This window comes from Myotis myotis, unplaced genomic scaffold, assembly GCF_014108235.1.
Source record: "Myotis myotis isolate mMyoMyo1 unplaced genomic scaffold, mMyoMyo1.p scaffold_m19_p_19, whole genome shotgun sequence".
Classification (NCBI taxonomy): Eukaryota; Metazoa; Chordata; class Mammalia; order Chiroptera; family Vespertilionidae; genus Myotis; species Myotis myotis.
The window spans coordinates 8,006,241-8,032,140 of record NW_023416323.1 but is presented as its reverse complement, the minus strand read 5'-3'; the positions used below and the strand labels follow the sequence as shown (position 1 = coordinate 8,032,140).

Here is a 25,900-nt window from a genome sequence, read left to right as displayed (position 1 = left end):
GTCCTCGGCTTGTTGACAGATTAGTAGGAGGGTAGTGTGACTGCTTTAAGAAAGTAAAGGTGGAGGGTGGGAAGAACACCTGAAAGGATTAGAGAAATTCCCAAAGTTCATAAGAGCCTGAACCAGTTCCTCTTACCAACAGTTAAAAGTGATTAAACACACCCTGGTCAGATAGCTCATTGGTTAGAGCATTTTTCTGATGCACCAAGATTGCAAGTTCAGTCCCCAGTCAGGACACATACTAGCAGCAACCAGTGAATGCATAAATAGGTATAACAACAAATCGATATTCTCTCTCTATCTCTCCCTCTATCTCTCTTTCTCAAAATCAATACATTAAAAAGAAGAAGTAGTAGGGTGGTGTGGCTAGAGCAGAGTAATCCAAGAGGAAGGCATGAGATGAGGTGACATGGAGTGCTTATACACATGAACTCCCGAGACTGGTGTGATCCCCACTTAACAGATAAGAAAGTAAGGCCCAGAGTGGAAGAGTTAAGTCACTTGGTGCAAGGTTATACAGCTAATAAGTGACAGCAAACTCAATCCAGGTTGCCCATTCCCATATGCTCTGCTGTCTCTAAAAGATGTTGAAAACTCACCATAGCTGGTTTGGCTCAGTGAATAGAGCATCAGCCTGTGGACTGAAGGGTCCCAGGTTCGATTCCAGTCAAGGGCATATGCCAGGTTGCGGGCTCGATCCCCAGTGGGGGGCATGCAGGAGGCAGCCGATCAGTGATTCTCTCTCATCATTGATGTTTCTATTTCTCCCTCCCTCTCCCTTCCTCTCTGAAATAAAAAAATATATATTATTTTTAAAAGAGAGATGTTGAAAACTCCCTACATGCAAATTCTGGTTATTCCATCCCCCTCTTCCTGAGTCCTGCTTGCTCTGAACTCAGTGGGGGGCAGTTCTGGGCAAGTCTAAGCCCTGCAACCAAGGGTTTGGCCACCCACGTGCACACCCTGGTCCCTCAGCCTCCAGACTTCTGACAAGCCTCAGATATCCCTTCTCCCAGTCCTCTTCTGGGGCCTCCTCCATCTTTGCAGAGCCAAAGCCAGCCACACCCACTCTGAGCTCTGCAGAGGCAAGTCAAGCCAAGGTAATCCCACAGGCTGGCTCCCTCTCTCCTCTCCCTACATACATGCTCATCCCTACATGTATGCACGCAGCAAGCCAGCCCACCTGTCGGATGACTCTCCAAAACTCAGGGAGTGTGAGAGGATCTGAAGGTGCCCTACACCTGCAGCAGGGCCCAGCTGAAGTGAAGGTAAAAGTCTGCAGTCTTCTCTAGTTTTGATGACAGACCAGGGAGGGTGTGACCAGACAGACGAGCTCTGCTCCCTGCCCAATTTAGGAAAAAAACTGTCATCCTGGTCCCTTTACAAAGTGGCTACGAAACAGGATCTCTTGTTCACAGGGATGGGTGTGGGTTGGGACTTGTGTGGGTTTTGTGGTACTTCAAATGCAAGAGTGTCTGACTGGCCTTCTTTGAAGACCTGATAGCCCAATTCTGGGGTCCCTTCAGCCTCCTGATGCAACCCTGGCCTCCTGGCTCAAATGTCACGATGAGCTCTGAGTGGAAACTCTCAGGGATGGGCAAAGATGCTCTCCTTGCCGCTAGCCAGGCTCCAGAGGGCACATATCCAGACCCCATGCTCTTGGGACACAGGGTAGAGTATAGGGGGACATCCTTGCACCCGTAGGCCACAAGGCTGTTCATTAGAGCCCTGCACCGCTAAGCCACAGCTGGGCTGAACCAGGTAGCCAGGAGGACATGCCAGAGCCCCTGATAAAATACGTCATTTTGACCTTGGGTGCTTGCACAGGCTCAGGAGGGATGTTTTCACCTTGTTGTCTCTGTTGCTTTGCTGCCTGACGGGGAAAGTGATCTGTGAAGCTTTTGTCCTCTTTAGTTAGACTTCAGACCGCAGATGGGTTGGGGAGTTGGAAAGTCCTCCCTCAGAAGAGAAATTGAATCTGCACAAGTGAGATAAGAAAGGAGTCCCCATGGCCCCCAAAAATCAGGCTGTCAGGAATCAAGGCCAAGGAGGCAGTGAGGAAAAGTGGTCTGCAAGCCCAGGGGCATCCTCCCTCAGACATCTCCCGTGAGTAGCCAAGAGGTTGGAAAGGAATATTTAGTGCAGTGTTGTTGGTCGAGCAAAAGATTAAAAAGCAACCTAAGTATCCAGCCATAGGCTCTGGCTGATTAAATCCCAGGTCCTCACATGATGGAATAGTAACTGGTTATTTAAAGTGAGGTGAGCCCTGGCTGGTGTGGCTAAGTTGGTTGGGTGTCATCCCATGCACCAAAAGGTCATCAGTTTGATTCCGGTCAGGGCACATGCCTAGGTTGTAGGTTCATCTCCAGTCAGGGTGCCTACAGGAGGCAGCCAGTCAATATTTCTCTTTCATATCAGTGATTCTCTCTCCCTCCCTCTTCCTCCCTCTCCCTTCCCCTCTCTCTAAAAGTCAATAAAAACATTTAGTGGAAGGAAGGGAGGGAGGGAAGGAGGGAGATGAATCTGTTAATTAATGCCAAGAGGGGAGGGGGCAGGATGGTATCTGAGGTTAAGTGTGCTGTTCTTTTTATGTCCATCTATACTACTAAAAGGGTAATATGCTAATGAGACCGGGTCGGCCAGCCATCTTCTGGACATCTGACTTCCTTCCGGACAAAGCCATGGTGGTGGGGGCCGAGGCAGAGGCCATTAGGGACAATCAGGCCAGCAGGGGAGGGCAGTTGGGGGCAACCAGGCTGGCAGGGGAGGTCAGTTGGGGATGAGATCAAACTGGCAAGGGCGGGCAGTTAGGGGTGATCAGGCAGGCAGAGGCAATTGGGGGCGAGATCAGGCTGGCAGGGGAAACCAGTTGGGGGCAAGATCAGGCCGGCAGGGGAGGGCAGTTAGAGGCAATCAGGCAGGCAAGCAGAGGCAGTTAGGGGCAATCAGGCAGGCAGGTGAGCAGTCAGGAGTCAGCATGAAATTTCAACAGCTTAACCAACTATAATTCAACAAAGAAATATCTGCTCAACACAGACACATGCCTGAGAGACCCACACATTGAAACATCTAAAAGTGGGCAACTGGGATTAAACGGGGAGTCAAGAAAAGAGGAAAGCACAGACACAGCCCTGCAGCTGAGAGCTTGTGGCTTGGCTGGGAGAAGGGAGAAACCGGCAGTAGCAGGCGCTTCTTTCAGCCAGGAGGAGCAGAGAGCTGCAGTGGGGAGAGTGGGACAAGGGGCAGCCCAGCAAGACGAGCAGTGAGGGAATGCAGTTTCTGAGTCATCAGACACCTGACAGAGAATGGGGCTCTGCCATACAGCTCTCCACTGTCTGCCGGCAGTGGTATTTCAGGCAAAGCAACGGAACCACAGAGCCCTGCTGCCACTTGGACTCGCATAACTTGCCTCCCTTTGGCCTTGGAGTCAGTCCAAGAGCAATTGCAGTAGAACCGGTTTCCCTATGTGAGTGGTCCCAGGAAGAGTGCTTGGGGCAGAACCCCACAGAGGTCAGAGGCCACCATTACTGTGAAGGCAAAACAAACCCCACCCCCAAGCAGTAAGGCTGTCCTGTCTTATGGAAGCTGTGGAGGCTCGAGACTGGGAGATCACATAGCTAAAAAATATTGTGATTCAGCGCCATCTACTAGAAAATAGTAGAAAGACCTCTCCATAGAAAGCTGCATGCCTAGACAAAGGAGAAGAGCAAACATCATGAATAACCATGGTAATGAGGATGGTCAGAAAGAAAATGGAAAAATCCCCAGAAAGCAAGCTGGAACACATGGAAATATGTTATATAAATGACAGAGATATTAAGATTGCAGTTCTGAAAATACTCAAGGAGATGTGAGAAAATACTGACAGGCAAATAAGTGCACTAAGAAAATAAATTAATGGACAAAGCAAGTACTTTACCAAAAAGATTGAAACTTTTAAAAAGAACCAATCAGAAATTCTGGAAATGAAGCATGCAATTAAAGAGATTAAGAGTGAACTGTGCCAAACTGGTTTGGCTCAGTGGATGGAGCGTCGGCCTGTGGACTGAAAGGTCCCGGGTTCGATTCCAGTTAAGGGCATGTGCCTTGGTTGTGGGCACATCCCCAGTAGGAGGTGTACAGGAAGCAGCTGGTCGATGTTTCTCTCTCATCGATGTTTCTAATTCTCTATCCCTCTCCCTTCCTCTCTGTAAAAAATCAATAAAATATATTTAAAAAAAAGAAAAGAAAGGCTAACTGTTGGTAACATCTTAAAAAAAAAAAAAGTGAACTACTGAGCATAGAAAACAGAACCAACCAGATGGAGGAAAGAATTAGTGATTTCGAAGATATGAATCAAGAAATGATGCACAAGGAAGAAGAGAAAGATCTGAGCATAAAGAAAGATGAAAAAGCTCTATGAGAACAATCAGAAAAGCAATATTAGAATTAGAGGCATTGCGGGGGAGGAAGAGAGGAAGCATAGAATGGAGAATCTATTAAAACAAATAGTGGATGAGAACTATGGAAAGAATTAGATGCTCAAATCCAAGAAGCAAACAGAACACCTAGTTACCTCAATCCAAAAAGGCCCTCTCCAAGGCACTTGGTATTGAAGCTGTCAAAAATTAATGACAGTCTAGCCAGCATGGCTCAGTGGTTGAGCACAATTCCCGGTCAGGGCACATGCCAGGGTTGTGGGCTCGATCCCCCGTGTGGAGCATGCAGGATGCAGCCAATCAATAATTCTCTCTTGTCATTGATGTTTCTATCTCTCCCTCTCCATTCCTCTCTGAAATCAATAAAAATATATATTTTTTAAAATAAATGACAAAGAAAAAATTCTCCAGTCAGGGAAAAGAAGGAAGTGACCTACAAAGGAAAACCCATCAGAATTTCACCCAACTTCTCAGCAGAAACTCTACAAGCCAGAAGAGAATGAAACCAAATATTCAGACTCTGAAAGAGAGAAATTCCCAGCCATGAATAATATATCCAGCAAAATTATCCTTTAAATATGAAGGAGAAATAAAAACATTCCCAGACATACAGAAATTGAGGGATTTTATTACCAGAGAACCTAATTGCAAGAAATACTCAAGGGAGTTATTCTACCTGAAACAAATAACATAAGATCACAACACTATGAGTAAGATCACCAAAAAACTTACAGCATAAACATGGACAATTTGTGACAACAAAAAAAACATAAAAGAGGAGGGGGTAAAGGTCTGTACTGGCAAAGGAGGATGAAGATCAGATTGCACTCAAAAGAAAAAAAAATTGTATATATGCAAGTTTATTTTGTATAAACCTAATGGTAACCACACACACAAAAAAATCCCCAAACCAGGACACATAGCTTTAAAAAAAGAGGAAACAAAGGAAAGAAGAATGGAATACCACTAAGCAAACAGAAACACAAAGGAAAGGAAGCAATTGAGGCACAGAACAACCAGAAAACAAAAGATAAAATGGCTGTAGGAAATCATCATACATTAGTAATTATCCTAAATGTAAGTGGCCTGAATTCACCAATAAAGAGGCACAAAGTAGCAGAGTAGATACAAAACAAAACAAAACCATATGCTGCCCACATCCAAGCTGCAAAGACAAATGTAGGTTTAAACTAAAAGGGCAGGAAATTATTTTCTAAGCAAATAGCATCCACAGAAAAGCAGGAATAGCCATACTTACATCTGGCAAAATAGTTTTCAAGATAACAAGAGACAAAGATGGAACTTTATAATGATAAAGGGGACATTATATCAAGAAAACATAATACTTCTATTAAGAATATGCACCAAAAAAAAAAAAAAAAAGAATATGCACCCAACAAGGGAGCAGCAAAATATATAAAACATCTACTCATAGAACTAAAGGGAGAAACAAATCAAAACACAACCATAGTTGGGGGCCTTAATACTCCATTGACAGCTCTAGACAGATCAACCAAACAGAAAATCAGTGAAGAAATATCATCCTTAAACACTAGACCAAATGGACATAATTGACATTTACAGAACCTTTTATCCCAAAACATCAGATTATACATTCTTCTCCAGTGCACATAGAACATTGTCAAGGGTAGACCATATATTGGGTTACAAAACTAGCATCAACAAATTCAAGAAGGTTAAAATTATACCAAGCATATTGTCTGATCACAGTGCCCTGAAGTTAGAAATCAATTGCAAAAAGGAAGTAAGGAAACCCACAAATACATGGAGATTAAACAACATGCTACTAAAAAAATGACTAGTCAAACAGCAATGTGGTGATTGCCAGAGAAAAAGGGGCGGAGGGAGAAAGTGGTCCTAGTATAAAGTGACACAAAAAGATTTGACTGGATGGTGGGCACACAGTGCAATATACAGATCTCCCTCCACCCCTTTTCCTCTGGTAATCACCACATTGCTGTTTGTGCCCAGGAGTTTCAGTTTTATATCCCACATATGAGTGAAATAACTTAGTTCTTAGCTTTTACTGACTGACTTATTTCACTTAGCATAATGTTCTCAAGTGCCATCCATATTGTTGCAGATGGCACTATTTTGTCATTTCTTACGGCTGAGGACCATTATATATATGTACCATATCTTCTTTATTGAGCCCTCTATCGCAGGACACTTTGGCTGTTTCCATGCCTTGGGCACCATGAATAATGCTGCAATGAGCATAGGGGTGCATATATCTTTGCAGATACATGATTTTGAGTTTTTTGGGTATATACCAAGGAGAGGGATTGCTGGGTCATATGGAGTTCACTGTTTGTTATTTTAATCCTCACCTAAGGATATGTTTTTATTGATTTCAGGAAGAGAGAGAAACATCAGTCAGTTGCCTCCCATTCGTGTCCAACTAGGGATGGAACCCACAACCTAGGTATGTTCCCTGACCAGAAATCAGACCTGCAACCCTTCAGTACATGGGACAACACTCTAACCAACTGAACTACACCAGCCAGGCCTCAACTGTGTTTAATGTAGTTTCATTTCTTACTGCCTGTGTGACCTTCTCTGCTTCAGTATACTTCTCTCTAAAGCAGCGGTTCTCAACCTGTGGGTCGCAACCCCTTTGGGGGTCGAACGACCCTTTCACAGGGGTCGCCTAAGACCATCGGAAAACACATATATAATTACATATTGTTTTTGTGATTAATCACTATGCATTAATTATGTTCAGTTTGTAACAATGAAATTGGGGGTCACCACAACATGAGGAACTGTATTAAAGGGTCGCGGCATTAGGAAGGTTGAGAACCACTGCTCTGAAGTGTGATGGGCTGATCAGGATTACCAGCAACAGAACCAACTCAAGCATGATAAAGCAGAGAGGGGCTGTGCTGGCTTATGTGCTTGACAAGACTGGGAGACAGAGCAAGATTTAAGCAAGGCTCTGTGCCAAGACTCAGACACCCTCATCAGGAATCTATCACCTGCCTCCTTTTCTGCATTAATGTCATTCTCAAGCCATCTCCTACTTCATGGGGACAAAGATGGCCCACTCCGCCTCACAGCTCCAGCTATTGGTCTCCCCAGCTCAGCAGCCACAGTGAAATAGAAGTTTCCTCCAGTAGTTTCAGAAACAGTTCCAGAATTGATGCCCACTGTGTCTAATTGACCCCACTTTAGGGCACATGGCAGTGGCACATGGCAGTCGTATGCCAGTCATGTCCAGAAGGAGAGGAGTTTCTGACTGGCCAGGCCTAGGTCACATGCTCTTACCTGGAGCCAAGCAGTGGGGTCAAGCCCTACCCAGAGCCCACAGACCTGTTCTCAGGAGCCAGGGATGTGGAAGCTGGGTAGACAACAGCAGGTGTGCACTGCCTGGGGCCGTGCTGCTGCCCTCCTCTATTTCTACCCAGCCTACCATATCTACGAGCTCTATTAGACATTTGTGTTCTTGTCATTCCACACCTGATACCATTCTTCTCTGACTGTCAGAACAAGCTGCCAAATGTCAGCTCTGACCTTCATGCTGCCTGAGGGGCAATGTGTCTGCCAGGTGCCAGAGCACACCGTCGGGTCACCTTTGGAGAACTCCTTAGTAGCCATGTCCTGGGCTCCAGCCACCAAGTCCACCAGATCTTTTTGTCTGGTGGCCCTGAAAGTTCCCTGGGCTCCAAAGGACTCAGGAGAGTCACAGAAGACTGGCTCAATGGGGGCATGAGAGCTTCCAAGCCAAGTCATCTGAACTGAGCTCCCACAGCTCCTTCCTCCGGTTCAGAGCCCTCCTTCCTGCTCTCCAGCCTCAATGGAGAATGTCAACCCAGTCCAAGACCCTCCAACCCAGCCCAAGGCTCTCCCCCCCTGCAGCCAGGAATGCCGTAATTCCTGTGCCAGCCTGGTCTGGGGGAGTCACAGGTTGTTAGTTCTGCATTTATTTCAAGGTTCTGGATTTTGTGGGGTGTTTTTTTTTTTAAGTAGGTCACCTGCTCCTCTTCCAGCTATCATTGAAATTCTTGGGAACAAAGCAGATACTATCCTTTGATCCTAAGGATATCTCCTTTTTTTTTTTTTTAATCCTCATGGAGGATATTTTTCCATTGATTTTTTTTTTCTTTTTTAGAGAGAGGGAGAGAGAGAGAGAAACACATCGATTGGTTGCCTCTTGCACACGCCTTGACCAGGGCCCGGGCCTGGGGAGGAGCTTGCAACCTAGGTACGTGCCCTTGATGGAAATCAAACCTGGGACCCTTTGGTCCCTAGTCCAACACTCTATCCACTAAGCCAAACCAGAGGGTTGGCTCAATGGGGGCATGAGAGCTTCCAAGCCAAGTACTTTGAACTGAGCTCCCACAGCTCAATTCTGCCTTTCTGGCCCCAGTACTGCTAAGGAGGGCAGAGCCAGTCCATGGAGAACACTGGCTGATTTGAGGCCTGTGTCAGGGAGAAGGGAGAGGAAGGAGAAAAGGGGCGTGGAGATGAAATCAAGCAGCCAGTCAGACAGACCCCGGTGTTGGGCCCTGTCGTCTACTCAGCCTCTAAAATAGGCCACCATGGTTTAAATTGTGCCAGGGAAGCCTACCCAATGTCACCAGGCAGCGGGCATGTGTGCAGGTGGTCCAGAGCCTTTCTGAGTAACAAAGTTTCTCTTCCTAGGGGGTGGCCAGAGACCTACGACATGAATACCTCAGAGCCCAAGCCTGAGCAGGACAGCATGCCCTCCGGGGGCCGGCCCCCCTACCGCAGCAATGCTCCCTGGCAGTGGAGTGGGCCCGCCTCCCACAACTCTCTACCAGCCTCCAAGTGGGCCACTCCTGCTACCCCCGGCCACCCTCAGTCCCTGAGCCGGCCCCCGAAGCAGACCCCCGTGGCCCCCTTTCGGGAGTCCCAGCCCCTGCACAGCAAGAGGTAAGGACCCCCAAGGGCATCGACTCCTGTCCCCATCTCCCTCCTGTCCTTTTCTCTCTCCTTCCTTTTCTTTCCAGTCCCTTCTCAGTCTTTCTCCTTTCCTTCTTGTCCTTTGCCTTCCTCCCTCCTCCCTCCATTCATTCATGCCATCCTCCCTCCCTCTGTCCCTGCCTCCCTTTCCTTCAACTTATAATCTGAGCCCGTTGTGTGAGGGCCTAGTGCTAGTAGCTCAGTGTCTGAGGTGGAAATTCGCCATACTATGTATGGTTAAAACTATATGTTTTTTAAAAGGTCAAGGGACTGATAAGCACAGAGTATGGCGAACCTATGACACGTGTGTCAGAGGTGACACGCGAACACACTTTTTTGGTTGATTTTTCTTTGTTAAATGGCATTTAAATATATAAAATATCAAAAATATAAGTCTTTGTTTTACTATGGTTTCAAATATCAAAAAATTTCTATATGCGCCACGGCACCAGAGTTAAGTTAGGGTTTTTCAAAATGCTGACACGCCGAGCTCAAAAGGTTCGCCATCACTGGTATAGGATGTGATAACTTCCTGGGGGAGGCAGGGAAGTGAGAAGGGGAGCAGCCCACATGTGTATAGGTATCGCCACCATTCTAGTTCAAAGAGTTTATTGTGATGACATATACCTTACAGATAAATTCTTTTGAATATATTATATATTAAAAGATAAAGGAAGTTTTTCAAGAAATGGAGGGATCTAAGCTGCAGAGAAGCATGTCATCCCAGGAGTGGGCTAGAACAGTCCTATCAGGCCCATGTCAGGGCCACAGTGGCTGAGGGCGTGGGAGGCCAAAGTGGGAGAGGGGGAGGGGAGGGCAGGGGTATCCCCAGCTTCCTGCTGCCCTTTGCTCAGCAGCCCTCTCCACCCCCAGGGGATGATAGCAGATAAAGCAGATGAGATGTGGTTGGGCCTGAGTGAAAGGTCTGTCTGTCCCTCCTCTGTGAGGGCAAGGGTATCTTCCTCTCTCACCCACCTTCTTCTTCCCTCCTGTCTGTTCCAGGCCTGTTAGCTTCCCAGAAACCCCTTACACAGCATCACCAGCAGGGGTCGACAAAGCCCCTCCCTACCGACAACCTTCTGGGAGTTTCTCCACCCCAGGCTCGGCCACCTATGCAAGATACAAGCCATCCCCAGAAAGGTCAGAATCTCCACTCTTTTCAAATTAAGGAATCTGGTGAAACCTGGGGATCCTTCTTTCCCAGGAAATGCACATACCCTGTAAGTCCAAGGCCATTTTATGGGGTTTCTGGCACCCTGCAGGTCATCAGAGGGTTGGTTGTGCCTGAGCAGGACTCGTGTTGGCTTATCTTGCAGCAGAATATTGGTTGCCACTTTCTTGATACCTGTATCACTTGTTTGAGCAAGACCATTCGCCTTCCAGCATGGCCATATATTTACCTCTCCAGCCCCACTCCCAAGACCAGGCCACCTGCATTACCCAGTTTTCATAGCCCCTCAGGCTTCAGTCCTGTCCCCTTGGATCCTTCCCCAGACTGAGGGATCATCCCAACTCCTCCATGGCTCCTGTGCCCCCAGGATAAACTCAGCTACCTTCAGCCCCAGTGCCCTGTGCACTTCCTCCTCTGGGGCCCTAGGAACTCTCACCATTCTCTTGTCACAGACCTGAGCCATGGGCCTCATTCTGGATGTCTCCCTTTGTCCTCACCTTTACTGTGGTCTTCAGCCTTCTGCGCATATCTGCCCCTACCCCTCCTCCTGTCCCCACTGCCCCGCCCTGCACACCTCCCTGAGCCCCCAGCTCCACTTCCACTTCCTCTGGTTCATCCTCTACTCAGCAGCCAGGGGAAATCTTTCTATATCTGGCTACATATGTCCCCTGTTCCCAGGTGTCTTAGATCCCTAGGACACAGCCTCAGTGCCTCCCTGTGGCCCCCATGACCCTACCTGTCTCTCCAGCCTTCTGTAGTGCCACATGTCATCGTCACTGGTCACTTCCAGTTTCTTAGGTAGGCTGTTTGCATTTCAGTTCTCATGTTCTTACCTCTGCCTGGTTAATTCCTCACACTCTTTACCCTCACATCTCACCCCTTTCCTGCCCACCTGAGCACTGGTGCTCCTCCTCCAGGAAGTCTTTCCTGAACCTCCCCTAGCACCAGGGGCTACCACTCTGCCCCTCAGTTCCCTGACCTTGAGCATTCTCCATTCTATTAGCCCAATTGAGAGAGAGAGAGAGAGAGAGAGAGAGCATATTCATGCTTTTTAAGAGCTAAGACCTTCCCAGTTTATCTGTATGATTATCATGCAGCACAGATCTGGCACATGGTAAGATTCTTGGTATGTTTGATGAAAGGAAGGAATGAGTTAATGATTGTCTTTATATAAGACCACCTACCATAAGACCAAGGATCAGTCCACTAAGGTAGTGGGTCTCCATTTTTAGTGTGCCTCAGAATCACCCAGAAGGAGGGCTTGTTAAAATACAAGTTACTGGGCCTCTCCCTCTAGTTTCCAACTTGGTGGGTCTGGAGTAGAATGTGCCATACCAATGCTGCTGGTCCAGGAAACACACTTTGAGAGCTGCTGAACTAAACCATTGTTTGTTTGTAAGCCTCTGCTATAAAATTGGGGAAAACATACTCTTTCATCTTCTAGTAGTTACCATTCAACTTTCATTCAGCAAAGGGTCCCAAGAGCTTTCTGTGTGCCAGGTGCAGGGAGAACTATTTGAAATACTTATCAGAGGCTCTCGTTTCAGTACTGCTGACTGTGATGGAGAAAGGGTCTTAGAACCAATGTGCACTCTGATGCACACTCAAATAGACTCAAGGGGAGTACAGTCCATCCCCAAAGTTCTAGGTTGTCTGTCTGAAGGAAGTGACATTTGAATGGGGCTTTGAAAGATTAGTAAGAGTTTGCCACAGAAAGGAGGGAGTAAGCAGAATGGTATGGAACACAGGAGGCATGGAGAGGAGTCGTGCGTGGGGGTGATGCTACTGATGACTCCAGAGAGCTTGTTGTTTTTTCAAAGGCTCAGTGTCCCCACTTCATTATTATTATTTTTAAACTTTTTATTGGAAATAATAACAATTCACAGAAAGTTGAGAAGAAATGCACAGGGAATTCCTCCACCTAGCCTCCCCCAGTGTTAACATCCTGCTAACTAGGATATAATATTAAACCAAGACATTGGTACAATCCCTAGAGGTTCTTCAGAATTTACGACCTCAGCATGCATGAAAACAAGTTTTTATTTCTCTGGGATAAATGCCCAAGAATACAGTTGCTTGCCAATATAAGGAAGCAACCTAAATGTCAGTCGACAGATGAATGAGTAAAGGAAATGTGGCATATATACACAATGGAATATTATTCAGCAATGAAAAAGGCTATTCGGCCATTTGCAACAGCGTGAATGAGCCTGGAGGGCATTATGCTAAATGAATTAAATCAGACATATGCTGTATGGTATCACTTCTATGCAGAATCTTAAAAAGATTCGAACTCAAAAACAATAGAATGGTGGTTGCCTAAAGGTGGGGGAAGTGGGGAGATTTTACTCAAAGGGTACAGAGTTTCAGTTATGAGATTAATAGGTTCTGAGATGGACAGTATGGTGGCTATAGTTAACCAGTTAACTGCCACGCATCCAAAACGTAAGGTCCTCCACTTGTGTCTATAGATGCTTATGGGAGACAAATGGTTAATAACTCTGTATTATACACTTGAAATATGCTGAGAGAATAGATCTTAAGCATTCTCACCCAAAAAAGGTAACTACATGAGATGATAAATGTGTTAATTAACTTGATTATGGGAATCATTTCGCAATTCATACATATATCAACTCATATTGTACACTATAAATATATTACAGTTTTGTTAGTCATACTTCAAAGCTGGGGAGAGATGTTTCTGAGAGTGCTCCTTGCTCAGCAAATTGAGAACAGCATTAATTCAGTGAATGGGTGAATGACTATTCTGTATTGCACGTAGAGAAGTGTTTAGAACAAAATACAATTGCTTTATTGTGTGGTATGTCCATTTTTAGTTTTAAAAGGAACTGCCAAACTATTTTCCAGAGTGGCTGTACTATTTTACATCCCCCCTGGCAGGGTATGAGTGCTCCAGTTTCTCCTCCTCCTCAACACCATTTGGTGTCATCACTGTTTTTTGTTTTAACCATTCTAATAGGTGTGTAATGATATCTCACTGTGGTCTTAATTTGCATTTCTCTAATGGCTAATGATGTTGAACACACTTTCATTGCTTATTTGCCAATTATATCTCTTCAGTGAAATGTCTTTTGCCCATTTTCTAATTGGATTTTATGCTTTTTCACTGTGGGAGAATTCTTTCTACAATCTAGATACAAGTCCTTTGTCAGATATGTAATTTACAAATATTTCCTCCCAGTCTCTTTTTATTCTTTAATTAAATCTTTAATGTTCAGATTATTACAGTTGTTCCTCTATTTTCCCCCCATAGCTCCCCTCCACCCGGTTCCCACTCCACCCTCTCCCCTTACCCCCCCAATGTCCTTATCCATAGGTGTACGATTTTTGTCCAGTCTCTTCCCGCACCCCCACACCCCTTTCCCCCGAGAATTGTCAGTCCATTCCCTTTCTATGCCCATGATTCTATTATATTCACCAGTTTATTCTGTTCATCAGATTATGTATTCCCTTGATTTTTAGATTCACTTGTTGATAGATGTGTATTTGTTGTTCATAATTTGTATCTTTACCTTTTTCTTCTTCTTCCTCTTCTTAAAGGATACATTTCAGCATTTCATATAATACTGGTTTGGTGGTGATGAACTCCTTTAGCGTTTTCTTATCTGTGAAGCTCTTTATCTGACCTTCAATTCTGAATGATAGCTTTGCTGGGTAAAGTAATCTTGGTTGTAGGTTCTTGCTATTCATCACTTTGAATATTTCTTGCCACTCCTTCTGGCCTGCATAGTTTCTGTTGAGAAATCAGCTGACAGTCGTATGAGTACTCCCTTGTAGGTAACTGACTGTTTTTCTCTTGCTGCTTTTAAGATTCTCTCTTTGTCTTTTGCTCTTGGCATTTTAATTATGATGTGTCTTGGTGTGGTCCTCTTTGGATTCCTTTTGTTTGGAGTTCTCTGCGCTTCCTGGACTTGTAAGTCTATTTCTTTCACCAGGTAGGGGAAGTTTTCTGTCATTATTTCTTCAAATAGGTTTTCAATATCTTGCTCTCTCTCTTCTTATGGCACCCCCATAATTCGGATGTTGGTACACTTGAAGTTGTCCCAGAGGCTCCTTACACTCTATTCATATTTTTGGATTCTTTTTTCATTTTGCTTTTCTGGTTGGGTGTTTTTTGCTTCTTCATACTTCAAATCTTTGACTTGATTCTTGCGATCCTCTAGTCTTCTGTTGGAAGTCTGTATAATATTCTTTATTTCCGTCAGTGTATGCTTAATTTCTGGTTGGTCCTTTTTCATATCCTCAAGGGTCTCACTAGACTTATTGAGGGTCTTACTAAATTTATCGGCGGTTTCTAGAAAATTCTTGAAAAACCTTATGACTGTGGTTTTAAACTCTATATCCAGTAGTTTGCTTTCCTCCATTTCTGTCATTTGTGATCTGTTTCTTTGTCTTCGCATTTTGGCTGCTTTCCTGTGTTGTTTGAGTGGCTTTCTGTGCTAGGTGTCCTATAAGGCCTAGTGACTCAGCCTTCCCAATTACCTAAAGTGGACACTCTTGGTGCACCCCTTTGTGGGCTGTGTGCACAGTCTTATTGTAGTTAAGCCTTGATTGTAGTTGGTATCACGGGGAGGAATTGACCTTCAGGCCAGTTGGCTGTGAGAATCAGCTGTATCTACAGTGGGAGAACTTCTGTGCTGGAGACACCCTTATGGGGCAAGACTTGCTTCAGTGGGGCTTTGGTGCTCACTGAGTCTGCCTTCTGAGTGTGTCCCTTATGGATCTGAGGAGTTGTAATATGGATGGTCCCACTCGGACCACTGGGTGCACTGGCTCTTGGATCTCTAAGGAGGTGCTAATTTAGCCTCTGCTTCAGGCTACCCAGCGGGAGCTACAGAGAGATCTGCAGATTCCTCTTCTTTGTTTGGGGTTTGGAGGTGCCCAGATGAGGCCCAGCTGTGAAGCAGTGCAAGCTGCTGTGGGGCCTTGGGCCTTCTTTTGGATGTTCTGGGTCTCTCTGACCCAGCTGCATTTTGTTAGGTAATTTTAGATTGCAAAGGGCCAGGTCATTCATATGCAGAAGCCTCTGTGCACAGCTTGGGTGGGGCGGGGTCTCAGGGAATCAACAGGGCGGAGCAAACAGCTATGGCTGATCCTCAGTCCTGCCCTGAGAGTTCCCGAGTCTCAGTGTCCTATGTAATCGCTGCAAGCACCTCTGAGAGAAAGCCACCCTCGAGTTCCGCCCGATGCCAGACAGTCCAGTTTCTCCCTGTAAGAGTTTGGGTGCCCAGATACTTGCCCGGAACTGGAATCGGGGCCGTCGGGAGCTTGTGACTCCCTCCCTATTGAAAAAGACAACCGCGTCCTCAGTTGCCAGCCCTTTCCGCGCGCGCCTCCGTACCTCTGCACTTTACTTCCGCACTTCCTCTGAGTCTCAGTGTGCTTTTCTCTTTCCTTCTAGTTGTAGAATTTCCACTCAGCCAGCCTTCCTGTGGTTCTGGATGGTGTCCGTTTTGTCTTTTAGTTGCATTTTTGAAGTGGTTGTGTGAGGAAGCAATTTCAGGTGTTTACCTATGCTGCCATCTTGGTTTCTCTCTCCTCCCAGTCTTTAATTTATCTTTTCATCTTAACAAAGGCCTTTTGCAGAACTAAAGTTTTAATTTTGATGAGGTCCAAACTATCATTTTTTTCCTTTTATGAATTATGCTTTTGATACAATGTCTAAGAATTATTTGCCTAGATTTGAGTCCTGAAGATATTTTTATGTTTATTTTTCCAGAAGTTTTATAGTTTACATTTAAGTCTATGATCCATTTTGAGTTAATTTTTGCAAGAGGTGAGAGGTTTAGGTTGAAGTTCCTTTTAGTTGCCTACAGATGTCCAGTTTGTTCCACGATTTTTTATTTTTTATTTTTTAAATATTTCTTTATTGATTTCAGAGAGGAAGGGAGAGGGAAAGAGAGATAGAAACATCAATGATGAGAGAAAATCAGTGATTGGCTGCCTCCTGCACATCCTCTACTAGGGATCAAGCCCACAACCCAGGCATGTGCCCCTGACCGGAATCGAACCTGGGACCCTTCAGTCCACAGGCTGATGCTCTATCCACTGAGCCAAACCAGCTAGGGCTATTCCACCATTTTTTTTTTTTTTATTGATTAAGATATTACATATGTGTCCTTGTCCCCACGTTACCCTCTACCCCCCACCCCCCCCACCCCCGCTCATGCCCTCACCCCCCCGTTGTCCATGTCCATTGATTAGGCCTATATGCTTGCATATAAGTCCTTTGGTTGATCTTTCCCCCTTATCCCCACCCTCCCCTACCTTCCCTCCAAGTCCCGACAGTCCAATCAATGCCTCTCCGTCTCTGGATCAGTCCTTGTTCATCAGCTTATGTTGTTCATTATATTCCACAAATGAGTGAGATCCTGTGGTATTTATCCGCTCTCCAGTTCCATCCATGCTGTGGCAAATGGTAAGAGTTCCTTTTTCTTCTTCCTCTTCTTAAAGAATACCTTTCAGCATTTCATATAATGCTGGTTTGGTGGTGATGAACTCCTTTAGCTTTTTCTTATCCGTGAAGCTCTTTATCTGACCTTCTATTCTGAATGATAGCTTTGCTGGATAAAGTAATCTTGGTTGCAGGTTCTTGCTATTCATCACTTTGAATATTTCTTGCCAGTCTCTTCTGGCCTGCATGGTTTCTGTTGAGAAATCAGCTGACAGTCGTATGGGTACTCCCTTGTAGGTAACTGTCTTTCTCTTGCTGCTTTTAAGATTCTCTCTTTATCTTTTGCTCTTGGCATTTTAATTATGATGTGTCTTGGTGTGGTCCTCCTTGGATTCCTTTTGTTTGGGGTTCTCTGCGCTTCCTGGACTTGTAAGTCCATTTCTTTCACCAGGTAGGGGAAGTTTTCTGTCATTATTTCTTCAAAAAGGTTTTCAATATCTTGCCCTCTCTCTCCTTCTGGTACCCCTATAATTCTGATGTTGGTACGCTTGAAGTTGTCCCAGAGGTTCCTTACACTATCTTCATATTTTTGGAATCTCTTTTCTTTTTTCTTTTTCGGTTGGGTATTTTTTGTTTCTTTGTATTTCAAATCTTTGACTTGATTCTTGGGATCCTCTTTTCTGCTGCTGGATCTCTGTAAATTATTCTTTATTTCAGTCAGTGTATGCTTAATTTCTAGTTGGTCCTTTTTCATGTCCTCCATGGTCTCCCTATACTTATTGAGGGATTCATTAAATTTATCGGCGGTTTCCATAAAATTCTTGAAAAACCTTATAACCGTGGCCTTAAACTCTATATCCAATCGTTTGCTTTCCTCCATTTCTGCCATTTGTGACCTGTTTCTTTGTCTCCGCATTTTGGCAGCTTCCCTGTGTTGATAGAGTGGCCCTGTGTGCCAGGTGTCCTGTAGGGCCCAGTAGCTCGGCCTCCCCAGTTACCTGGGGTGGACACTCTTGGTGCACTCTTGGTGCCTTGGTTGTTGTAGAATCACTGGGAGGAATTGACCTCCAGGCCAATTGGCTGTGAGAATCAGCTGTGTCTAAAGTGGGAGAACTTCTGTGCTGAAGACACCCTTCTGGGGCAAGACTTGCTTCAGTGGGGCTTTGGTGCTCACTGAGTCTGCTCCCTGAGTGCGTCCCTTATGGATCTGAGGAGTTGCAGTCTGGATGGACCCCCTCTGACCACTGGGTACAGTGGCTCCTGGATCTAAGGAGGTGCTAATTCAGCCTCTGCCTGAGGCCACACAGCAGGAGCCACGAAGAGGCTCAGCTGTGAAGCAATGCAAGCCGCTGCGGGGCCTTGGGCCTTCTCTTGGAAGTTCCAGGTCTGCCTGGTTCGGCTGCAGTTAGGTACATTCACATGCAAAAGCCTCTGCCGCAGCCTGGGTGGGGCGGGGTCTCAGGGAGTCAGAGGGCGGAGAAAGCAGCCATGGCCGATTCTCCGCCCGGAGTCGCGTGTCTCAGTGTTCCGGTAACGGCTGCAAGCACCTCTGAGGGAAAGCCGCCCTCAAGTTCGCTCGCTGCCGGACAGACCAGCCTCTCCCCGTATGAGTCCTGGGTCCCCAGAGACTTCCCGGAACCGGAGTTCAGAGCAGTCAGGAGTTTGTGACTCAAAAAGTCAGCCGCGTCCTCAGGTGCTACCCCCTTTCCTCGCGCGCGCGCGGGCGCGCGCGCCGCTGTACCTCTGCACTTCACCTCCGCAGCGCCTCTGGCTCTCAGCGTGCTTTTCTTTCCTTCTAGTTGTGGAATTTACACTCAGCCAGCCTTTCTGTTGTTCTGGATGATGTTTGCTCAGTCCTTTGCGGTAATTTTCAATTGCTGTGTGAGGCGATAATTTCCCGGTGTTTACCTATGCCGCCATCTTAGTTGCTCCCTATTCCACCATTTATTGCAAAGGCTCCATTACAGTGCTTTTGCCCCTTAAAGCAAAAATTCATTGGAAGGATAAATTAATTGGTCACATTTGCATGGATTTATTTCTGGGTTCTGTAGTCAATTCCATTGATCTATGTGCATGACCTCAGTTCCACAAGGTGGATAGTTTAATTAATTCTATTTTACGGAAGGGAAACTGAGGTTCAGTGAGATGAATGCACTTGGTCAAGGTCACTCTTCTGGGAGTTGCTGAATCAGGACAGGAACTCAGGCCTATGTGATTCCAGAGGGCTAACCCTGACTCCAGACTCTACTTCCTGCCAAAGGACCCTGAGCTCATTCTCCAAATTAGGGCAACATCGCTTTGGCCAGTACTGCTGAGTGGATAGGGCATTGGCCCATATTCCAAAGGGTCTCAGGTTCAATTCCCAGTCAGGGGCACATACCTGGGTTACAGGTTTGATCCCCAGCCCTGATCAGGGTACATGGGGAGAGGCAACCAATCGATGTGTTTCTCTCACATTAATGTTTCTCTCTCTCTCTCTCTCTCTCTCTCTCTCTCTCTCTCTCTCTCTCTCTCCCCCTCCCTCCCTCCCTCCCTCCCTCCCTCCTTCTCTTACTCACTTCCTTCCTCCCTCTCTCTAAAAATCAATGGAAAAAATATCCTCAGGTGAGGACAAAAAAAAAAAAAATTAAGGCCAAAACCGGTTTGGCTCAGTGGATAGAGCGTCGGCCTGTGGACTGAAAGGTCCCAGGTTCGATTCAGGTCAAGGGCATATACTTGGGTTGCGGGCACATCCCCAGTAGGAGATGTGCAGGAGGCAGCTGATCGATGTCTCTCTCTCGTTGATGTTTCTAACTCTCTATCCCTCTCCCTTCCTCTCTGTAAATATCAATAAAATATATTTTTTTTAAAAAATTAAGGCAACATACATGGTTCCTGTGGGTTTCCCTGCCCCACTGTGACACTTCATGGCTATGATTTTGTGTTCTAGGCTCTCTGGCATTGACAAGTAGGAAACTAATGCTTTTTCTTTGGACTCAAGCTCTTCTCCCCCTACCCTTCTCTTTCCAGGGCCCCAGTGGAGTCTACCTTGCTCTCTGTGTCCCATATCTCAGCATTTCTGTCTCTATCAGCAGCTAGGCTTCAAGTTTTGCCAAATGTTCCTAGCACACCTCATCACTGAAACCCCCAGAAGTGTTTTTCACAGGCAGTCAACAGCCTGCAGTAAGAGGCTGGGAGCAGATCAGGGTGCCCCAGTGGCCTCTGGCCTCATCTCCTTTCCTCTTTTCCTGCTACACAGTTGCCCCGTGACATCCTGGAGCCTGTGGGTCCTGAGCCCGACATTCCAGGCCATTACCAGACATTTCTCCCTCAGGACTCCTCTGTCTCATGCTGTCTTCTCCAGCAGGTTGCTACTTTTAAGAAAGCAAAGGTCCTCATAGACAGAACCTGTCTTGTGGCCCATCTTAGATTTACCAAGAGACAAGATGGCAAATTGGCCTACTCCTGCCTGCCATGTGAGTGTGAGCAAGTGACTTTCCCTCTCTGCACCTCAGTTTGCTCACATTTAAAATGTCTGTCTCTGAGCCATGTTAAGAATATTGAAGGCGGGACACTCTTTATAGCACTTGGAATTGTGCCTGGTACATAGGAAGTGCTCCATGAGGGTGATGACTGTTCCTACTGAGTGTGGTGCCTGTGCTGGCAGCTGGGGTACAGAGGCTGGCAGATGCTGTGCCTGTCCTCAGGAGTTTGCCCCCCTCCTGTGCAGGAATAACAACCCACCCACTCAGTACAGACTATTAAGGCAGAATTGTATGCCCAGCTCTGCACGCCTGCAGGGCTGGACTGGGCCCTAGACTTTTGCTCATCAGACCACCTAGTTAGTTTTTAATTTTTTTCTTGTTTTTCTCCTTCAGCTCCATAAAGAGTGGTACATTGGTTAGGAAGCATTTGACTGCAAGTGACAAAAAGCCTAACTCGAGAAGGCAGGAAGCATTAAGGGGCTTTATCATCACATAGTAAGTCCAGAGTTAGGGTGGCTTTAAGGCTGGTTAGTTCTGCAGTGAGGTCCTCAGGAACCAGCTCCACTCATAACCCATGATGGCTACTGTGGCCCCCAGCAAAACCAGTGCCCTGCAGAAGAAGAGGAGAAAACTTCTCTTTGTTTTCAAGAGTGCCCACGCCTGAATCAACCCCTGGCAAGGTCCCATTGGACCAACATAACTGTCTTAAACTGTCAGGATGTACTCAAACCACATGGCAGAGGGATGGCCTCCAGAGCAGAATCTGGGCTCCACCAGCAAGGACAAAGATGAAGATGGCTAGCTGTTGGAGTGGCAGCCAGTAGTGGCTACATTGTCTGCCCTACCCTTCCATTGTCCCATCAGTCAGGATAGGAGATTGATAGCAGGCTGTAGCCTTCCCCTCACATTCACGTCTTTCTTGTTACTTTCCTCTGTGGCCAAGTGGGAAGCTCTATTCCAGTAGCCCAACCCTGCTGATTTTAAGGCAACCCGCACCTTGGCTTTCCCAGGATCAGTCAGTATGTCGTTTGTGCCTGGAGGCTCTTGAAACTGCAGCTGGTTAGTTCCTCACTAAAACTTCAAACCCTTTAGTTTTAAAGTGATTTCCAATTCTGAAAAAATATAAGAATACATTATATTTTCTCAGAAGATATTAAATATATATTTGATCTCTTGTTCTAGGAGATTTTTTGCCCAGAGCTGTACATGGTGAGATGCTGGAATGTCCTGATTTCCAATCAACTTGACCAGATATGGCAGTAATAGAATGGCCCTGAAGGGGACTTATTTAGCACCCCAAAGAATGGTCAGCATAGGTCATTCAGTTGGCACTGGGATTATTATATGAATGGACAAAGTACAGGTTGTCTTGATTGAGGACAGTAGCTGAGAGATGAAGCATAGTAAATACAGTGGATCCTCGGTTTTCGAACTTAATTCGTTCCAGAAGGCTATTTGAGAAGCGATTTGTTTGAAAACCAAATCATTTTTCCCATTAGAAATAACATCAATTGAATTAATATGTTCCAGACCCCTTTTTCACATATCACTGCCTCCGAAATGCTGTCACCACTGGCAAACTGCTTTTCCTTTATTTAAATGAACAACAGTTTTCTACCTCCTTAATGCCTGTGATTGTTGTTTTGTGACCACTTTCATATCCTTAGCAACATCAGCATACTCGTGGCCTCTTTATGTTTTAAAATTGTGCTAATGGTCTATTTCACCAGCAGCAAAAGCGAGAGCGAGAGCGAGAGCGAGAGCGAGAGCGAGAGAGAGAGAGAGAGAGAGAGAGAGAAAACATGAAAATATTCACAGCCCAATTTCCTGAGGTGTAGCCTGAGAGGTGCTTTTTGTCATGCTGATGTTTCAGCATGAAGGGTTATCAGGTTTTTACTGAAGTTGTGTTAGAAAATGGAGACATGTTTTCAGTGAACAACTTGGTCGAGAACCAAAGTGTTTGAGTTGGGACATGTTTGAGAACAGAGGTTTGACTGTATGTCCCACTAAAGTTAGGATTAGGTTTAGCTGCATAATATAGAAAGCAGATATTCAGATGAAATAGTTTCTTTCTTTCTCCCACATTGTCAGAGACCCAGGCTCCTCCTCACCAATGCTCTGCCATCCTTGGCCTGTTGCCTGTTGGTCTTAAAGTGGCTGCTGGAGCTTCCCCTTTAGGAGATGATGAGGCAGTGGCACCCACAACACACCTCCAGAGATTTCCTGAATGTCACATGCAGCACTTTAACTCATTGGCCAGAACTGCAAGAGAGTCTGGGAAATGTAGTCTGTTTGTTAGCTGATGCTGCCCCAAATATAGTTGGGATTCTGTTAGCAGGGCAGAAGCAGAGAATAGATATTGGGGGAGCCACCTGCATGTCTACCACTCATACCTTCCACTTTCCTCTGCCAATCCCAGCCACTGCTGATGTTTTCCTTTAGTGCTCAGGATATGATACAGACATTTTGAAAAAATAGAATAAACATGTCCATACTTCAATTTCCAGCTGTGGTAGAGCCACATTTTACCAGGTCACCCTTAAGGTGAAGATTGCTTATGCATTTTATTGTTTGGGCTCTCCTTTTCCTGGAGGCATTAGAAGTCAAGATCTGGGAGGGCAGGGATAATATGTACACTCTGGGAAGGCAAGTAGGGTTGAGTTTTCAGAAAATCCAGTGCACCACTGAAGCACCCGTCTGCTGCCCTGGTGGCGTTGAAGCCTAGGGGTTTGGAGTTGTTTTTGCAGAGGCAACCCTGGCTTTGTGGCTGGCAAGACGACCTTGGAGAAGCTAACTTCTGTTTGGGATGTTGGGGGTCCCAGGTTATCACCCTACTTGCATATGGACACAAGTGGCCGAATGGGGAATGTCAGCATCCACCTGATAAATAGAGGCTCAGTAACCCCCAGAGGACAGGGCCTGTGTCCATGGGGTGCAAGTGACTGAAGTTTGGCTGATGCAAACATTGTAGGAATTTATCATCTCACAGAAAAGGAGGCTCAGAGGCAGAGCAGGCTTTGGGAAGGCTTAATCAGGTATTGTGACAGCATTATCGAGGGCCTCGTTCCTCCGCCTCCTTCTTTCCACCCTCAGCATTGGCCTCATCCATCTTCAGGCTGTCATGAGAGGCCAGCACAGACTCATGGTGTTATATCTGGACCCAGCAATGCCTGGATTAAGAAGAGAGGCCATCTTTCCTCATCATCTCTCTTAATAGCAAGAGACTTTTCCCAGAAGCTCTCCCCCATGCCCCAGCGGACTTTCGCCATTTCAGTCAGGTTATGCTGAGTAACAGACATCTGAAACTCTCAGTGACTTATATCAGTAAAGGTTTGTTTCACACTCACACTGCAGCTCCACTGTCAGTTGGCAGGACACCTCTCAGGACACAGGTACCACCACCTCCCAGTCATTCCCCTGCGAGATCTAGTCACACAGCCCACCCGGTCAATCTAAAGGGACCAGAAATTGTCATCCTGCTACCTGCTTCCCAGGTGGAAAGCCAGAGTATTTTGTGGGAGTCTTAATAACTCACATGCTCTCCCATCTCAGTGGCCAAAATTGTGTCATTTGCCTGTCCCTGAACCAAGGCAGGTTTCCTTCATGATGGGCTCCAATGTGTGGTGGAATGGACATTAGGAGGTGCTCATCGGATTCACTCCAGGGCATAGAGAATGCCGCTGGGATTGAGGCCCAGGGTGAGACTTCTGTCACGTCTCTTAAATCTGAGCCATGGCCTGTGGGTGTGCGGAGCCAGCCTCCAGGAGAATCTCTGACTAGGAGATAACTATTTCACTTGTTCCACACCCTGTGTGGTAAGAAAATGTTATCCCTTTTTTCCAATGGGAAAACTAAAGCTTGAAAAACGGAAACCTATGATTTATGCTGCTCGTAAGGGATGGAACTAGGGTTTGAGCCAAGATCGCCTAGTTCTGAGACCTGCGTCCACAGCTTCTCCCACAGTGCCTTCCTCCAGAGTCTGAAGGCCAGTTGTCCCGGCTCACCCTGGGTCATATGTCAGCCTCAGGCTAAGTCACTCAGCCCCACAAGAAAGAGGCTGTTGTGAGCACCTCTTGACAAGTAGGCAAACTGAGGCTGCAAGCTGAAAAATTGACTGCCTGGCTGGGCAAGAGGCAGTGGTGAGGTTTAAACCCCAACCTACTGGCTCCAGGGCTCCTATGTGTACACATATACTGCCTTATCCTGCTCTTCCCCACCAGAGAGAGGAAGCCCAAGACAGGCCTGGGGTGAGGAGCTGCTGACAACAGCTCACCCCATTTTACAGCCAAAACACAGGACCCCTGAAGAGCCTGTGGGTAGGGCCATCGACCTAAGTGGCTTCTGCTCCTCCTCCTCCCTGGAGGACCCCTCCTTGCCCAGCACTCCCTGCCACCAGCAGCTCCTTGGCCTTCTCCCTCAGGCTACAGCACATTTAGCCTCATCTAGCCTCCCTCCACTTGGGCTCTCCTGTGCTTAAAACCCACTGGAGACTCACAGGTGGTTTTGACACACCAGCCCTTCACCCTGCACTTGCCTCCTCTCACTCCCCTGCAGGTACGTGGCTGCCCCACACCCACTGCTGTCTTTCGATCCCCACTTTGGCCACGACGGGACATCCAGCGGGGACTCCTCCTCAGGTGGACTGACCAGCCAGGAGAGCACGATGGAGCGCCAGAAGCCAGGTAGGGAAGGCTTCCCTGGGCCAGCTGTTCCCTCCCACATCACCCTACAGGACCTCCACTCACAGCTTGACGGGCAACGCCCTCCTTCTGGCAGATGGCTAAAACATACAGGAAAGCTTTAAGGGCCACACACAGATTAGAGGGGTCTCCTGCAGAGCACTGGGAACCATGGAGCAATCCTTCTCCACCCAGACAGGGCATCAGCAGGGTGTCTGCCAACATTGCCTGTCAAGATTCAAGTACAGATGTGTGACATGAAGGTGGCAACTGCCAGCAGAAAGAGTTGAAAGGACTGAAAGTGTTGCTCTTGGGAAGCAGAACCCACTTGGTTCTGAGGCTTTTCATTTCACAGACCCTCCTGGTTTATATTATTGACTATTACACAGGTACAGCACATACTGAGAAAAGAGCCCAAATCATGAATGTCCAGTGTGATGACATATCACAAAGCTAGCATGCCGTGTTCCACACCCAGGGCAAGAACATGGCCTGGGCCCCTCCCAGTCAACACCCCACGCAGGCCATCCCATCTTGCTTCTCACAGCCTAACTTCGTCTTACCTGGTTTTGAATTTCATGTTACAGAATGTAGACTCACGCTGAATGCATGAGTCTGGCTTCTGTTACTCAATATTACGTTGGTGAAAGGTGGCCATGTGATTGTATATAGCAACACAGTTTCTGAGTAGTTCTCATTCCATTATCTAAATGACCGACCACTGACTACTCCATTCTAATGCTGATGGACATTTGAGTGGTTTCCAGTTTGGCACTGCTTAGACTGGTGCTGCTGAAGATGAG

General features: G+C 46.5%; 1 protein-coding gene across 18 annotated transcripts in view; it reads left to right on the top strand.

The window, feature by feature from the left end:
* Positions 1-25,900, top strand: part of SIPA1L3 (signal induced proliferation associated 1 like 3) — a 309,889-nt gene that overhangs the window by 222,378 nt on the left and 61,611 nt on the right. For 15 of the 18 annotated variants that reach the window (XR_004973699.1, XM_036346836.1, XM_036346830.1 and 12 more), the window contains 3 exons: positions 9,084-9,335; positions 10,368-10,505; positions 24,973-25,100. Coding sequence is in view for 17 of the 18 variants with exons in the window: in XM_036346836.1 (XP_036202729.1) it covers positions 9,084-9,335; positions 10,368-10,505; positions 24,973-25,100 (518 nt within the window). In the remaining variant the exon portion in view is untranslated. The remainder of the gene's footprint in view (positions 1-9,083; positions 9,336-10,367; positions 10,506-24,972; positions 25,101-25,900) is intronic. The other 3 variants (XM_036346840.1, XM_036346838.1, XM_036346841.1) reach the window with 3 other exon arrangements.